The sequence below is a fragment of the Rhinolophus sinicus genome, chromosome X, assembly GCF_036562045.2.
Source record: "Rhinolophus sinicus isolate RSC01 chromosome X, ASM3656204v1, whole genome shotgun sequence".
Lineage (NCBI taxonomy): Eukaryota > Metazoa > Chordata > Mammalia > Chiroptera > Rhinolophidae > Rhinolophus > Rhinolophus sinicus.
In genome coordinates, this window is record NC_133768.1 from 115,215,022 (window position 1) to 115,232,990 (window position 17,969).

At 39.4% G+C, this 17,969-nt stretch overlaps 1 protein-coding gene across 6 annotated transcripts in view; it reads left to right on the forward strand.

Moving 5' to 3' along the window:
- EDA (ectodysplasin A) overlaps nt 1–17,969 on the forward strand; it is a 288,904-nt gene that overhangs the window by 199,635 nt on the left and 71,300 nt on the right. For all 6 annotated transcript variants that reach the window (XM_019747910.2, XM_019747911.2, XM_074323702.1 and 3 more), the window contains exon 2: nt 8,429–8,534. In XM_019747910.2, coding sequence (XP_019603469.1) covers nt 8,429–8,534 — 106 coding nt within the window. The remainder of the gene's footprint in view (nt 1–8,428; nt 8,535–17,969) is intronic.

Genomic DNA, 17,969 nt, shown 5'->3' on the forward strand with positions numbered 1-17,969 from the left:
TATCTGAGGACAGCACAGCGGCTTTAGATTTAGCTAACCTCACAGTGGAATGGTCTTCCTGGCCTCGCAGTTTTCTGCCCTTGGTGATTCTAGTTTCACAGTGTTTAATGTTCTGAAGTTGTGTCCCAAACCCTTTACCATTTTTCCCAATTCTCAGGTTTCTACTTCACAGGCACTTATTACAGGTGAAGCTCTGCTGATTACGTCACCACTGATTAACCTCTCTTCCCCTAAGATCCTTGTAACTTAGACTCTCCTTTGAATTCAGTTTCCTGTACTTACACCCTATCCTGCCTCACATCACCCTTTGGACTGATCTCTGAGATTCACCATCTGTACTCACATTCCTGTTACCTATCCAGCCCCATACGTATGCCTGGACCATTGTATCTAGCCTTTTATTATCTGAGCCCTAGTTACAATAGTTGAACTTTTGTCTGCAACGCATTTCCACATCAACATAAACTGAATTTGACTCATCTTTCCCTAAAATCTTTCACTGCTTAATTTTCTACAATGTGTAGAACATTTGTGCCTTCTTAGAATCAATAGCCATCTGTTTCTTAATTTGCTTCTTACCTGTGTCCTAGTCCCCTCTGCCTCAACTTCTGACTGTTGCAATTCTCACTTTTAATCTTGAATGTTGTGGTCAAATGTCACTTAGAGGTTGTTTATGTGGTTTAGTTCTCCATTGGGAACCAAAACGGATTTTGTAAAATGCTAATCATAGGGAAATTTTAGACAAGGGAAAACCATAGTTTAAAATAAATAGATTGCACAGGCAATCTCATTTTGGTCATAATGCTACTCTAACCCTCATTAGTCCAACTGTATACAGGTAAATTGCAACATTGTTAGAAAATTTTCAAGAGCCATTTAAGAATTCATAATTACGAGGATGCATTTAAGCTAATGTTTTCTGAATCAAGAGCTCAGGTTTGGCTGGGATGGTTTTATCCTGGTGCTTCTATAAGTTCTATAGATACATTCTAATTTATAAACTTATTCGATTCACAAATTATAGCCTTTAGTGATTTCCAGGTATTACAAGTGGGAATGTATGTTTTTCTCCTTATGTGTCAAAGTGCCTTTCACTTTAGAAGTAGGGAATTATAAATTAAATAAGCAGGAACTCCCAAGTGAACTCAGTGACATGCAGTATATATCGCTGCCCTTCTTGTTATGCAAAGATGTCACTACTGATTTCACCCACCCTTGTGGGAAGCAAAGACTGAATCTTCCACCAGACGTTCTTTCTATATGACTTACATACACACTGCTTTTTGAACTAGGGCTGCAGCTGCTATTTATACAGCCTGTCACTGTCTGTATTTCTGTGTTCATCTTGTGGTCAGCTAAAACCCTTTGCTCAAAAAGAGTTTCCAAATTCCATAGTGTTGCATTCCAAGCTGGTCTCTGCTGCTGTTTGCCCAAGCAGCCCACAACTATGTCATGTTATTTGAAGCTATGCTTTAGTGCGTCCTTTAGAGTATTTCGTATGCCACCCCTGCTTATGGTTATGCCATAAAGCTCACCATACCAAACATACTTGGGTATCCTTCTGTCATTGCATCTCTGTACATGTCATCAGTGAATATTGTTTTAAGTTCATAAAGCAGCTGACTTCCAGAATCTCAGTAGTGGTGGTCCTCTCTTGCCATTTCACATTAAGCATGACTCCAATTCTGACAATAAAACAGCTCAATGAGGTAGATGTGACATCTGTGGTGGGTGTGAATTTCAAAGTCATACAAAAGCTGGGCACAGCTTGCATTGTCCATTGATGAGAATCAACTCAGTAAGCTTCTATTTTGTCAGTTCTGTTCTGGATGTTAGGAATAGAGCTGAAGCTAGGCTACAGATGATCACAGCAGGAGTCCGTTTTCCCCCTTTGTGTTAGTAGTTAGTTGTGTTTTGAAAATAGCTCATCTTTCCCCTTAATGTGCATCTTAAACAGATTTCACCTTGTCCAGAGGATAAGTCCACACAGGTTCTGAACCTCCAAATAGAGCTACCTTTGAGTGGCTTATTACCAACAGGGTTAAGAAAAATTAATATTAAAGATACATTAGGCATTTTTTGATTAAGTGTTAGCTGATCCATACAGCCCAAAAATCGGAGGTAAGAAAAGCCAGAGACTGAAGTGTTCTGTAGCATAATTTCTTTCTGATTCCATACTATGATAATATCCTCAAAGAGCGATAGTTTCCTTTTTGGTTTGCTTTCTACTTTACAGTCACTTGCATTGTTGAGCAGTGATTTTTTAACTCAAGCTGCCTAGGGAGCAAAATTCAGTGACTGCTTTTAGCTGTATGTGGCAAATGGTGCTTATGTTTAGCTTCCATGTTTTGCTTTACTCTATAATTTCAGTCGCCGTCAGACATTTTTACAACAGGGGATAGCAGTCGTTGGCACTCATACCAGAGATGTCAAAGGTGTCAGTTTCCTTTGACATTTGGGTTGATTGCTGCCACCTCTGTCCCCACCCTGCTGTTGGCAGCCCCATGGGATACTGTGATCATTGTTGAGTGTTCTTGTTCGTGTGCTCTCTTGGAGCAGGCACACTCCATTCAGCAAACAGCTCGTACTGCGATTCCCTTCTTGTCACAGTGCTTTTAAAACCTTACTACCTCCTGTGCTGTGGTGCTGTCATTACACTACAAAGCATCTCAGGAGTATTTGCATGTTGTTTGTCTGTTAAAGATCATGTCGACTTCACTGCCCTCCATATGATAAGTACTCAGTGTTTGTTCAGCAGGCACCACCACCCTGAGTGACTTTCTCCAGGCCTTTTGTTGAAAATCAGAGCATGTTGAGTTAAGGGTTCTTACAAGATTGGAAGTATGTTCAATGTCAGCTTCTTTATCCATTTTCTGTCCATGACATATCCATCAAACTAGTTTGGGCAAACCTACTTCACTCATTGGTACTCAGATGCTCACATTTTGCTATGGTGGAATCACTTAGCATTTTCAGTGTCCAGATAATGAAGAGGTCGAGGAATGAACAATACAGCAGTTTCTCAGAATGTGGTTCAAGGACTACGTGCATCAGAATCCGGTGGTGAGCAAGTTAGAAAGTCACATTCTGGGGTCCCACCTCAGCCTACTCAATCTAGAACTGGGGAGGGTCGAAGGGCCAGGATTCTGCACCTTAACACTCATGCCTCATGATTCTGATGCCACTGGTCTATAGTCTCTCTTCCTTGAGATCCCTTTGATTTGAGTACTGCCAGTAATGACTGAGTCCTTAGTCTACGTCCCCATGGTTGATCGTAAGAAATGAGGTCCAGTTAGGGTGAAAAACAATCCTGCCTCTAAAGGATGTATTACTGGTCATACTATTATTCTTTCAACAGATAGATACCTATTAGAGCCCTACTATGTGCCAGGCCCAGAGCGATGCATTGGGGATACAAAAATGGATAAAATGTGGCCTCTACCCTCAAGAAACTTATGAGTAATTTCCTATGAATTATCTAATACAATCAAATACATTATCCATGAAATATAAAATAAATTCAATTATTCCATGTCATGGTAAAAAGAAAAAAGTACCCAATAATTTTGTGGGTTTAGATATTAGGGAAAAATACCTTTGTAGTAATATCTGGAGAGTCAATAATGGATGCATCCCTATGTCTCACGATGAACGAATTGTTTCCAGCTGAGATCCCTGTAATCTGCAGGTGCTGTTTACCATGTAATTTTACCATAGGAAACAAGGGTGTAATCAGTTAATAAAGTGTAAAGAATTAGATTTTTTTTTCCCTTGAGCGAAATGCCTGGCTGTGGCCAACATTCCTGATGCCTCCCCTCTTGTGCAATAGGAAAGCAACATTCAAAGAGAGAAAGCTGCTTTGTTTATACTCTGCAACTTGCCTCTGAAGGCGAGGCTTCCAGACTTGTGGTATGAGCAGCCACTGATCTTTGTGTCCGTTAGGGGCAGGAGGGTAGTTTTCCCTCCTGCCCCTAACGGAAGCTCCAATAAGGGCGCTGTGAATAAGGATCCTCTTTCATTCTAAGAAGGGGTTTGTGGTTTTTTTCTTCCGGTTTCTATGGAGAAAATAGAAACTATATTCAAAGCATTGTCACATGCAGGCACTCCCCTTCTAATAAACACTTGGTTCATGAATGTGTCATACTCATCAATAGACTCTCTTAAGGGGCTTTAAGCTACTGCTACTACCCATGGAAACTGGAGTTGTTTCTGCTGTCTGCACGACTTTGTTTCTCCCTCAGTCCCCTCTTTTGGGAGCTTGAGTTCTCACAAGCTCCCATCAGACGCTTAGGAACAGTTACTATGTAAGCACGTTCTCCTACTGCTGCCGCCAGGAGGCAAGAAGGTGCTGGAGGCCCTGCCAGGACACCCATAAGAGCTGAGCCCATGAGGGAACACAAAGAGTATGAAAGAAATTCTGGAATTGTAGCTGTGATGGTGGAGACGTACTTCCTGTGGAGTTCAAAATTCCTTTCCCCTAGACATAGCGTTATACTGTGTATACTGTGTAATAACATGCCCATTTAAAACTCAGTTATCTGACAAATTCACCCATCCAGACCACAGCCAGGACTCGAGCAATAAACAAATGGCCTATAAGCCACCAGAGAATATGCATCTTATGTATTGGAAAAGCCATTCAAAAACTCATTGACTGCCTGTTTATTTTGTATTCTGTTTGTACATGGTTCTAATTAGTTTTAACAAGATGTCAAGCCTATAGCAGATTATAAGCAGCAAATTTGAACTTACTAGAAAAGATGTTTACAGGTAGATAAAGTGAAATCTGTAGCTGACAGTGAAGTAAGAAGCAAAAAAGCATTAAAAAGAAGCTTAAGCTTTCAAAACACAACCACAACGAAGCACTAGTTCACATCCCCAAGAATGGCTAGAATTAACAATATTGACAACAGTGTAATTAAGATGCAGGGCCCTGGATCCCTCAGACATTGCTGGCGGGACTATAAAACGGTACAGTCAGTCTGGAAACCAGTTTGGTAGTTCCTTAAAGCAAACACTTACCATAGAACCCAGAGGTTCCACCCCTTGGTGTTTACCCAAGATAAAAGAAGACAGATGTCCCCACGAAGACTTGTGCATGAATGCCCATATCAGCTTTACTCATGATAACCACAAACTGGAAATAACCCAAATATCCCTCAGCAGGTGAATGCATTTAAAAGTTGAGGTACATCCATACAGTACAATACTACCTAGTGATAAAAAGGATTGAACTGATACCGACAACAACATGAATGAGTCTCAGAGACGTTACGTGGAATTAAAGAAACAACACACAAAAGTCATGCAATCGTATTATATGATTTCATTTATGTGAAGTTCTAGAATAGGAAAAACTAAGCTATGGTGAGAGAAATCAGAACAGTGGTTGCCTAGGGTGGGGAGTCACCCTGAAGAATGACTGATAGGGGCACAAGGGAAAATTATGGGGTGATGGAAATGTTCTATCTTGATTTGGGTGGTGGTTACAAATATGTGTACATTTTTTCAAAACTCTTCCAACTTGATGCTTAAAATGTGTGCATTTTATTGTATGTAGATTACAACTGAAATTTTCATATAACTGAAATTTTCATAAAGTACAAAAATTTATAAAGGGGAAAAAAAATCCTTCAGAGGAGCCCCTGCTGCAGGATAAAGTCTAAATTCCTTAACAGGGTCTGGCCCTTATTTCATCTCTTTTGGCTCATTACTTACCATTCTTCTCCACCTCCTACCACTTGTTCTAAGTTACTTATCTTTCCAAAAACTGCTATTCTCCCTCTTTCCTCCGAACCTTTAAAAACAATGCTCCGTTTGCCTGGAATTCCTTTTTACTTGCCCATTCATCACTAAATCCTTGACATTCTTCAGGACTCAGAGAGGGAGCTCCTCCTCCAAGAAGCCTTGTCCACTCCCAGTCTGTATTAGGTTCTTTTCTTCTTGCTCCCAGAGAACCTTATATTTCTCTCTAACAAAGCATGTATTGTTCTGTAATATAATTGTAATTTTTAAAAACCTCAAAACCATAGTGGACTGGGCCCACTGAATGTACAAATAATCTTCTACATATTCAGTAAGCCCTGAGTTAAATCATATATTGTACAATTTCTGTTTAAAATAAGTTTCAGTACTCAAAGTTATCAAGAAAACTCTTCTATCCAGAATAATTTGTTCTTTTGGTGTTGCAGATGATTGTGATTCTATAGCAGTTTGGGTTTATATTATTAGTAGTATAATAGCTTATTTCTGTTGTGGGTTAAGTAATTTTCTGTGGGCTTTATCTGGAAACCTAGCCAGACTTTATTATGTTGATTCTAGGGGAAAATGCATTTTATAATTCAATCAAGTGTCTCAAAAATACTGCTCAGTTGAACCATGAGAAATTGCTGATATTCAACCATTTTTGACATACAAAAGTAATGGGGGCGGGGGGTGGGGGGTGGGAGATGAGGGTAAGGGGGATCGAATATATGGTGATGGAAGGAGAACTGACTCTGGGTGATGAACACACAATGGGATTTATAGATGATGTAATACAGAATTGTACACCTGAAATCTATGTAATTTTACTAACAATTGTCACCCCAATAAATTTAATAAAATAAAATTAAAAAAAAAAATGAATGCAGGTAGTTCAAGGACAGAAGCAGGAAAACAACCCAAATGTGCCCTGAGGGATGAATGGATTAAAAAAAAAAAGTCATATATATGCACAATGAATTCGTATTCAGCCTTAGGAAGGAATAAAACTCTGACACATGCTACAATATGAATGAGGATTGAAGACTTCATGCTGAGTGAAATCAGCCAGACACAAAAAAGGACAAATGTTGTGTGGTTTCACTTATAATGAGGCACCTAGAGTAGTCAAATTCACAGAGGCACAAAGTAGAATGGCGGTTGCCACAAGCTAGGGGAGAGGAGAATGAGAGTGTTCAGTGGACTCAGTTTCAGTTTGTGAAGATGAAAAGTTCTGGAGATGGATGGTGGTGATGGTAGCATAACAATGTGAACGTACTTACCGCCACTGAACTGTACACCTAAAAATGGTTAAAATGGACAATTTTATGTTATGCATATTTTGCCACAATAAAAAATTTGAAAATTTGAACATTAAAAAAAAAAATTACACTTTCATATGGTTCAGCCTCAGTGTTTTTAAATTAACCTTACGGCAGGTTGGAGATTACCTCAACATTCATTTATTAACTTTGTATTTAACACATCAATATATTCTGTAAGATGCTAATCTTGCACATTAAGGCTATTTGGTATAATTGTTCTATGTAAACAGTAAATCACAGGGTTTTAAAGAAAGTTTGTGTAGCATGTTAAGGCTTTCTTGAGTCCTACCCATGTTTTTTTCAATTAGTGAGAGATGCAGCCGACATGAAGATTCTGGAATTGTTTATTTTTTGAGCTAACACTAGGGTGAAAATACAGATTCATTTTTTCTTCTTTAACCCTCAAACTATCTAACCAGTCAATTTTGAAATTTAATTTTAATAATAGTAATAGCTAACATTTATTGAGTGCATACTACATGCTTGGTACTGTGCTAACCCTATAACTACTTTATGAGCAAAGTACTATTTATTATCCCTATTTACAGATGAGGAAATTAAAGCTTAAGTAACTTGCCCAAGGTTCTACAGCTATAAATGGCAAAGTCGGGATTAGAAGCACTGTTCGTCCTACCACTTTGTCCACTGTTTACCTCGAGCACATTTTTTAACCACAAAGAGGCACTCATGCTGAAAGATTATGATTCATTTCAGCAAGTATATATTTAAGCTGTGATTATCGTTAGTGGAACCAGGCCCATTCACATCTGAAATATTATGAGAAGTCATCAAAGGACAGCAGCACATCAAGTACCAAAATGAGTCTTAGAGACCCAAGTGCTGTAAGGGAGCAAATAAGTGTGCGTTCTGTCATGAGTAACTCCCAGGAGAGCGTTGACATAAATGGTATCTTCCGATCATAATTGAATGCACAACATTCTGGGAACAAACCAAAAGTTTAGTGTAAATAGGAATGTGGAAAAATCATGGAAGCATAATAATGAAGTCCAAGAGGGAGTAGCAAACTCAAGTCTAATTCTGGGCAGACATCAGTACTATGTGAGGAACGTTAGAAATCCATTCCTGGGCTCTCTGAATCCCAGAACTATATGGAGAAATGGGACTTGAAGTATTACTCCTTAGATATTTGGGGCAGAAGAGAGGGGATTCAGAGCTTAGCCAAACTGCCATGCCTAATGGTATCAAGAATAAAAGGATTTGTACAGTGGGGGGGGATATGGGCTCAGACTTTAGATGCTGAATTTAAGGTGAAGGTAGACTGTCTACACAAAACTAGTTTTTTATGTTGGCTGTGGTTGACTGGGGTCAACTTTTGACTCATCTACTGGTTATTTTTACAGATGGCCCTTCTGAATTTTTTCTTCCCTGAAGAAAAGTCATATTCTGAAGCAGAAAGTAGGCGTGTTCGTCGCAATAAAAGAAGCAAAAGCAGTGAAGGAGCAGATGGTAAGTCTACTTGGGTGGTCCTTTATCCTATCTCAGTTAATGAGAGTACCATCCTGTGAACTACCTTCTCAAGTGTGCTTCACCGTCTCATATATTGTCCACAGACCCGAGGTCATAGAACAAGGTTTTTCCAGCCTATCCTACTAGTCAGTCCTTTTACATAGAATTGACCATGCAGGACCCTCCCTCCTGCAACCCCAGATACCATCAGTCCTTTCACAGTATGTGTCTGAGAGCCATGGTAGCATTTGTATCTCTCAAGATCACCCTCCATAAGGACCTCATCTCTCCTGGGAATTGATTTCAGTTACCATGTTCAAATATGAGCTAGAGCTTCTAGAATTTATTTGTAAGTTCCTTGACAGCAGGAATTTCTTTCTCTTTGTATAACCCCAAAATCTAGACTAGCATGTGGCAAATTGTTCGTGTTTATAATGTAAGTTGATGATGTTGATTGCCCCTTCAGCTAGGTTATCATGTGCCATGAAAACCATCCCTACTGAGGGTAAAATAGATTTGAGTCAATTAGCAGTGCATTTCGTTGGGCATAACAAAATGTTGAGCTAGTTCCTGGGCAGGGTCTTTGAATTGCTCTATTTCAATATTACTCTGTCAATGATAGAGTGCTACCTCTTTGGCACAGGCATTTGCAGAATGCATAGCTCTGGGCTGCTGCAAAGCCATCTGGATTCAGAGGCAGCATGTGCTGGCTACCTCTGCCAAAGATATATGTCTGGGGTTATAAAGCAATATGACTCTATAAAGATGAAAATGAAAATTTTAAGCTGACATTTGTCAATGTGAGTAAGGGCCAATGATGGAGGCAGTACCAGGAGGCATAAGCTATTAAAGAAATGGGGCCAGGATTTTGTCAGTAGAGGCAAGAAGAAATAGAGCTGGATGAAGTCTGAAAAAGAGCCCAGAACAAGGACCCTGTAATAAAAAAAGAGAGAGACTCAGAGAAATGAGATAAGTGGAGTGTGCTAGTCAATGCAGGTGGCAGCAGCATTGAGCCCTTGAATGGAGAACTGGACCAGTAGGGCCATTTTCTAGAGCAGACACTTTGCGTACAATTGATGACCAAGTTTAAGCCTAAGGAATGTGGCCCATGAAGTAAAAGGCACCTGTTATTTGCATACTGCTTGCAACCCGTTTCCCAGAAGTGTCAGAAGGCAGAGGAAGCTCAGAACTAAGAGTCATGGTGTCTTTCCTCTCGCAGTCATCTCACCCTTCGATGCATGTAGGTCTTTCCATCATTGACTCTTCCCCTGAGGCTACTCCCAGTACCATGAAATCTTTTATATTCCCTGGTTACTAAGGAGGAGAAGAGAGAGATGGTAAAAGCAATATCCCCTTATGTGGTGGGCATGGTCTTCCCTTCCTGTCCAAGTGGGAAGTCTAATAACTTCTAAAGTTTACCTCTTCATCTGACCTCCCGTTTTGTCTTAAAGAGGGCAGCTTCCTCCACTTTCCTAAACCACTTTATCTGGATCTGGCTACCAGCATCTTTGCTACTGATCTTCCTCACAGTGTTTATTCTGTTTTGATACAAAATAGTTTTTCTCTCTGGTGAAGGCCTAAGCCTCTCTTCCTAGTTTTAGCACTTCTTATCCAATTTCCTCCTGACCTCATATTCTAGTCAGTCATTAGACTCTAGTTACTTTGTGCCAATGCCAACTTTCTCTTGTAATCACGGCTATTTTTCTTTAAACAGTATAGCTGGGAGGAATCCAAGAGTCTCATAGAGTTAAGAGTATAGAATGTCTGTAGGTCCTGAGATTTGATTAGATTTCCAGCCTTTTACCTGGGAGGCTATAGAACCATTTCTTTAGATGTGGTGGGTGCTTCAATGAGTTAAAGGGTGACAAGCCAATTCAAATCTCCTTTACTTGTGAACCATTCCTTTTACTCTGCTGAGTGGATGCTATATTTACGCAACATATTTATCAAATATTTCCTGAGAAAATATAGCAGCTAGATTATATAGTACTAGAATGGAAATGCCATGAGGATATTGGTATCTGTCTGTTTTGTTTACTTTTGCATCCCCACTGCCTAGAAAAGGATCTGACACATAGTAGACCCTCAATAAATACTTCTTGTTGCCCTCAAAGAGTTTAACTTACAGTGTAAAGAGACAGACAATAAACAAAATTGGTGTAAGTGCTGTGGAGAAAAATAATAACAGGGCAAGAGGAAGAGGAAGTGATTGGGTATGCTATCACGTGATCAGGAAAGGTCCTTCTATTAAGTGAACATTTGAGAAGAGACCTGAATGAAATGAAGGTGTGAGCCATGCAGATATTTTGTGGTGGGAGGGAGGAGGAGAGAAGAACTAGTAAACACAAATGTTCTGAAGCAGAAGAATGGGCTTGGCATGTTCCACAAAGATCAGTGTGACTGGGAGCAGAGTGAGCAAGAGGGAGAGGGAAGGAGATGAGATCGGGGAGCAAAGCCCAATCTAGAACCTTGTAGGCCAAGGTGAGGACTCTGACTTTTACTCTGCCTGAGATGCGGAACCACTAGAAGATTTTGAGCGGAGGAATGACAGAATCTGGTCTGTGTTTTAACAGAATCCCTCTGGCTGCTGCACTGAAAATAGCTGCAGTGAGGACAGAAGCAGAAAGATCTGTTAGGGGAGTATAACTAATCCAGGCAAGAGATGATGGTTGTTTAGACCAAGATGGAGGCAGTGTGGGTGGTAAGTGGTCAGATTCTGGATAGAGTTTGAAGGAATAGCTGACAGGATTTGGGGTTTGATTAGATAAGGGGTATGAGAGATAGAGAAGAGTCAAGGATGGCCCCCAGTTTTGGACATAAGGAACTAGACCAGTAGAATTGACATTTCTGAGATGGGGGAAAAACCAGGGAGGAGCAGGGTAAAGGGATGTAGAGAAGGAATTAAGAATTCCGTTAGGCATGGATATATGTTAAAGAGGCAGCCGGATACTTAAGTCTGCACTATGTCTCATGACAATGAGCTGACTCTGTTTTATGAAAAGAAAGAACTTCTCATTGAAGAAGTGAGTCAATCTATTATATAAACCCTGTAAGAGGTAGGATGGGATAGGTAAATCAGAGTGGGGTGATTTAAGGCCAAAAATAAAAACAAACAAACTATCAGGTGTTGATTCTAAACCCACAAGTGATTTTATATATTGGAACAAAAATGTAGCTATCCAGATCAGATTTGTTTCACAACCGTCAAAGAAAAGGTGATTTACCTTGAATATTTAAGAACATGACAGAGATTTCAGGAAGAAAACATTTTTCTAAAGTCAAAAATAGAGATAAGTTTAAAAAGAGAGCAGGGAAATCAGTTCTAGCGCCTTGTATAATTTTTTTGATGTGTTACTATCCTTTAATTTCATTTCATTTCACAAAACTTTATTTGTTATTTAGCAAGCCTTCTAGGCAGTACCAGAAGAAGCATAACAATGAACAAGACCTTCAGAGAAGCTTCCAGTTTAATGAGGGAGCAGATACATTTGTAGGCAATGGGGAGTTAGGTCCTGGGGTTTACCAGTACGTAAAAGGCCCTCAAATATTTGTTAAATGAATGACGGAACAGACAAATCAGGGGAGGAGTCTAGATTTTCCATCAATGAGCTACAGATATTAATTTTGGTGATCTTCACTAATCCCTGTGGGAGAAATTTTTTTCCAAAAATTGGTTAATTTATACTGAGGAAAAGCAAGGGATGTAATGATTCTTAGGAGCTGTGTAGGTTCAAGGTTCACCAAGAATAAGTCAGGCTATGGAAGCCTATGGCCCTGTTTGCCCCAATCTTTCTGACCCACTATTCAAGAAACGATTGCTTCATCTCCATTTCTCCACTTGTATTACGCTATAAATGAAGGTGCTGAGTAGGACACAGGAGCCCCAAATATAGGGTTAGTTCCCCTCTGATATAAATCCTGGCACTTTATAACTTCAACTCTTAAAAAATAAGTGAAGTCTTTTTCTTGACTACAGCTTTGCCTTAAATTCACTCTTCTTTTCTTGAGTTGGCTAAAAGTATTTGATACAGGTTTTAAGTTCAGTTTTGCTAATTATATGCTAATTATATAGTTGTTGTTGTTCTGCAAGGAAAGCATGATCCCTTCATTGTAGGTGTCGTGAGTCACAACAGTTCCAGAAATCCGTGCCAGGATTTCCTGCTGGGACCCATCCTTGTGCTGTGTTTCTGAAGTAATCACAACTCTAGGTGACTTCTTGGTCACCTCTTGCAGGGCACTCCAGAAATCTGCAGAACTTTATTTTCTAGTCAGAATGAAGTGTAGAATATATATATATATTTTTTAATTTTATTAAATTTATTGGGGTGACAATTGTTAGTAAAATTACATAGATTTCAGGTGTACAGTTCTGTATTACATCATCTATAAATCCCATTGTGTGTTCATCACCCAGAGTCAGTTCTCCTTCCATCACCATATATTCGATCCCCCTTACCCTCATCTCCCACCCCCCACCCCAGGGTCATGAGGGCTTAGAATCAGATTACATGGATCCAAAATTCCCATGGAGATACTTTCCTTAGTTTAACGATATTATTGTAAAACCATTTGTTCTCTTCCTGTAAGAGCATTTGCAGGAATCAATCAAAATATGAATCTCTGTCCACACCCACCCTCTCCCCATGTTTCTGTCCTATTAAGACAGTAAAAATAAAAGTGCAGTAATAGAAAAGGTACTAGACTGACTCATTATTTCTGGATCCCAATCCAGCTGTGTGACCTTGGAGGAATAACATCTCTCTGAGCCTCAGTTTCCTTAGCTATAAAGGAGGATAATTGGCCCTGCTTACCTCGTGTAGTTGTTGTACTAACCAAAAGTGTTAATGTATGCAAAAGTGCTTCAGAAATTATTAACTGCTGTTACTGTGTTCTCTCTGGAACATGAACATAATAGCATGGATTCTCAGGCATTTTAGGCACCCATATTCATTTTTTTAACTTAAAGTTTATTGGGGTGACAATTGTTAGTAAAATTACACAGATTTCAGGTGTACAATTCTGTATTACATCATCTATAAATCCCATTGTGTGTTCACCACCCAGAGTCAGTTCTCCTTCCATCACCACACATTAGACCCCATTTACCCTCATCTCCCACCCCCCACCCCCCCTTACCCTCTGGCAACCACTAAACTATTGTCTGTGTCTGAGTTTTTGTTTCTCATTTGTTTGTCTTCTTCTTTTGTTGTTTTTGGTTTATATACCACATATCAGTGAAATCACATGGTTCTCTGCTTTTTCTGTATGACTTATTTCGCTTAGCATTATATTCTCAAGCTCCATCCATGTTGTCGCAAACATATTCATTAATTTTCAGATAATCATTATCATTTCCGCAAGGATACTCTCTTTCAGCCAATTGTCCTTTTTTAAGCTCACTGATGCTATCCTAGCCCATAGGAAGAAGACTCGAAGCCTCAAATCATGGCCTCCCTCATCACAACAAATGATCACAGCTGTATAGTTTGGCTGGCTGGCTGAGGATGTGTGTCCCTTTTGGTCAGTATCACTTCTTTGTAGTTATCTTTACTTTTAGAGTGATTAAAAAAAAACCCTTGGCATTCTTTTTGCTATTATAAAAGAGTAAAGGGAAAAACTAAGATTGAAATATATCCTTTGTCAGTTGTTTCTTAACAATAATAATGGAATGGGGCACAGCTACCATTACATTGATACAGATGGATGTGAAAGGCTATAACTCAAAGAAACAGACTTTCTGCCGATAGAAATGCTAGAATTAAGAAGTGCCCTCATTCTCGTATTGCTCTAGCATTTATTGCTTTTCAGTGAGCCATCACTGTGCTATTATCAAATGAAAGAGACTAAAATAATTTTGAGAGCTGATAGAGCCTCAGGGGCTTGTCCATAAGACAAAATTAAAGTTTTGAAGGTTTACTATGTGTGTACCCTTGAAGAGGATGTTGATTTCAGATGTAGAGTCCTAAGGGTTGTCTGCTGGTCATAGAAGCCAACAGCCAAGGTGCCCACAGCAAAACACTCTGTAAAGTAGCTTTATGTCAAATAAACCATATGATTTCACTGATATTTGGGATATAAAACTGAAAACAACAAAACCACAAGAAAAACAAACAAAGAAACAAAAACTCATAGACACAAACAATAGCTTAGTGGTTACCAGAGGGGAAGGGGGAGGTAGATCAGGGTAAAGGGGATCAAATATATGGTGATGGAAAGAGAACTGACTCTGGGTGGTGAACACACAATAGGATGTATAGATGATGTAATACAGAATTGTACACCTGAAACCTATGTAACTTTAGTAACCATTGTCACCCCAATAAACTTAAAAAAAAGACACTAAGTAAGCTAAAATGCCTTAGCTTGCTCATCCCTCAAAATGCCCTTTAAAGCTATATTTTCACTGATGGAACTGCAGTAAATGATCTCTACAGTCGTTTACCGCTGACACTTGGTTGACAAGCATTTTTAGAGTAGCAGCTACTTATAAGACATTGTACCAGACTCTGTGGTCAGTATAGCTACAAACTCCTGTTTCCATATCTAAGTCCTAAGGTGAACTGTATATGGAGGTTAGTTAAAGATTGGGCTGCTGAAAAATATTTATGAGATTTTTTAAATTACAAAAATAATACATACTCATTGTAACAAACATACGGAATACAAAATAATGTAAGGTAAAATGTGAACATGCCTGCCTCCTATTAGAACATGCTGTGAAGGTAAGATATCTTTGAGGCATAATAATCTCAAGATCCAGCCATGTAAGTCAGACAGAAAAAGTCGACAACCATTTGATTTCACTGACATGTGGGATGTAAAACTGAAAGCAACAAAGGAACAAGATGAACAAATGAAGAAACAAAAACTCATAGACACAGACAACAGTTTAGTGGTTACCAGAGGGTAAGGGGGAGAGGGGTGGTAGATGAGGGTAAAGGGGATCCAATATATGGTGATGGAAGGAGAACTGACTCTGGGGGGTGAACACACACAATGCAACATACAGATGATGTAATACAGAATTGTACACCTGAAATCTATGCAACTTTACTAACCATTGTCACCCCAATAAACTTTAATTAAAAAAAGAAAAGATATCTTTGAGGAATATCTCACTTGCCTAAAGGGGGTCACAGGCCCAGCTGACCTGAGCTGAGGTTCTCTAAAGGTACTTCTGGTCTATCTCACTCTCTCTTAAATTCCTTCTAGTTATTTTTTTCTCAATATTAAGAAAGGTGATGAACTCTAAGCCAGGAGACCTAGATTCTAGTCCCAATTGTTATACTAGCAGTATGACCCTGGGCAAGTCTTTACTTCTCTGCTCTTAATTTTTTTTCCCTAAAGGTTAGACCAGAATTGGTGATTCTCAACTCAGGTGTAAGAGATTCAAAGTCATCTAAGGAGTTTTTCAAGGTGTACACACCCCTGGAAATTATGAGCACTCTGCACACCATGAAGAAATCTATAGTGAGGTAGTACTATTACTGATGAGATTGTATCATATCCCTCAGATGTATAACAGTAAGAAAACGATATTCAACTCCTAGAATAGATGGTCTGATTGTTTTCTTCCAATTCTGTTACAATTGCTCCTAGCTATTCCTGATTTCTATAATATGATAATAGCTTGGGTAGTTTTAGCCAGTTACATGATGTCTGGATGATTAAACACTGAGGGTTTCAGTGTAGATGGTCAGATGAGCCTTTTCATTACCATCCATGAAGAGGCTCAGGAAGGGTTAAGAGCATGCACATGGCTTCAAGAAGTGAAGGCTGAGACGGTTAACCTGTTGGCTAAGTGGTGAACTGCCAGCTCCCTTTTGGGTGGCTCCTCAAAATATCACAGGCAGGTAGATGTGTAGGCAGATGGCTGCTGTTGGCTCTGTAGTGTATTGTTTATGCTACCCTGCCTTGTTCTAGAGTCTACTCCTAGACCGGCAGGGCCTTTTCTGTCTCACAGGTGAGGAACTACTACAGCTTCTTTTTTTTTTTTCATTCATCCATTCAATAAATTATTATTAAGTACCAACTAGTTGCTGAATAAATGTTTATTGATCACCATTCAGAACACTAGGGGGACACAGTGGTGGACATGATATGAGTAGGTCGCTACCCTCGTCAATCTCACAGTTGGTTCAACACTGTGTTTGAACCATGCAGGGTACTACCGTGTTTCCCCAAAAATAAGACATAGTCAGACCATCAGCTCTAATGTGTCTTTAGGAGCAAAAATTAATGTAAGACCCGGTATTATATTGTATTATACCCGGTCTTATAGTAAAGTAAGACCGGGTCTTATATTAAGTTTTGCTCCAAAAGGCGCATTAGAGCTGATGGTCCGGCTACGTCTTATTTTCGGGGAAACATGGTAGGGAACATCTCAGCAGCTGATCTAGACCTGGAAATTCCGACAAGTTCTAATGGGAGTAACATGTGACGTGCAACCTGACCAATCCTAACGACTTAGCCAAGTGAAGATGTGAGGGAAAGGTAAACCAGGCAGATAACACGTGTTGGAAGGCTTCCAGTAAAGGGGAACTGGGCTCATTTGGGGAACTGAAAGAAATTTGTGTGGTTAGTGTACATTTCTAAAGCGGAGGTGATAATAAATGAGCTGGCCAACAGGAGCCAAACCATGCAGGGCCTCAGAATCCAGTTTATGGAGCATTGAAATGATTCTAACAGCAATGGGGAGGCACTGGATCAATGGCAAGAATAGATTATATGGGAAATATCCTCAAATGCTAAATGCACATACTCGGATCCAGGAATTCCACTTTTACTTCTAGATATACTCACATGTAGGAAATCATTTGCCAACAGTAATATTATTTGCTGTACCATTTGTAATAGCAGAGTATTGGAAAGACTCTAAATGTCCATTATTTAGGAAATGATTAAACAAATTATGATAAATCTGTAACTGGTAACTGTGGTTACTCTGGGGAAGGAAATTGAGTGCTTGAGGTTGGGGTAGGGAGAGAGTCACCTTAATTTCCATGCTTCTGTATCTTTTGAATTTTTTAAACCTTGTGTGTGTGTTACTAATTTAAAATAAACAATGAATTTATTTTTTTAAATAAGTAAAACATGCATATGTCATTTTCTACCCATCACCCAAATACATTGTTAATGAGGAGGTGGGAAAACCTATATGTTTGTGGAAAGAATATAAATTTAGTTTTTTCCAGCTTTATTGAGGTATAATTGACATTTTAAAAATTGTACATATTTAAGGTGTACAATGTGATATTTCAATATACATATACATTGTGAAATTGTCGCGTCCAGCGCAACACGGGCAGTGAGGGTGCCAGAAGGGGCAGCTTGGGTTAAGTTTTTAAGAAAGAAACAAACAGAGACTTAATGCAGTTAAATCTCTTCGAAGGCCAGGGGTCTGTCAGTCTCAGAGGACTGGAGCCCAGAATAAGG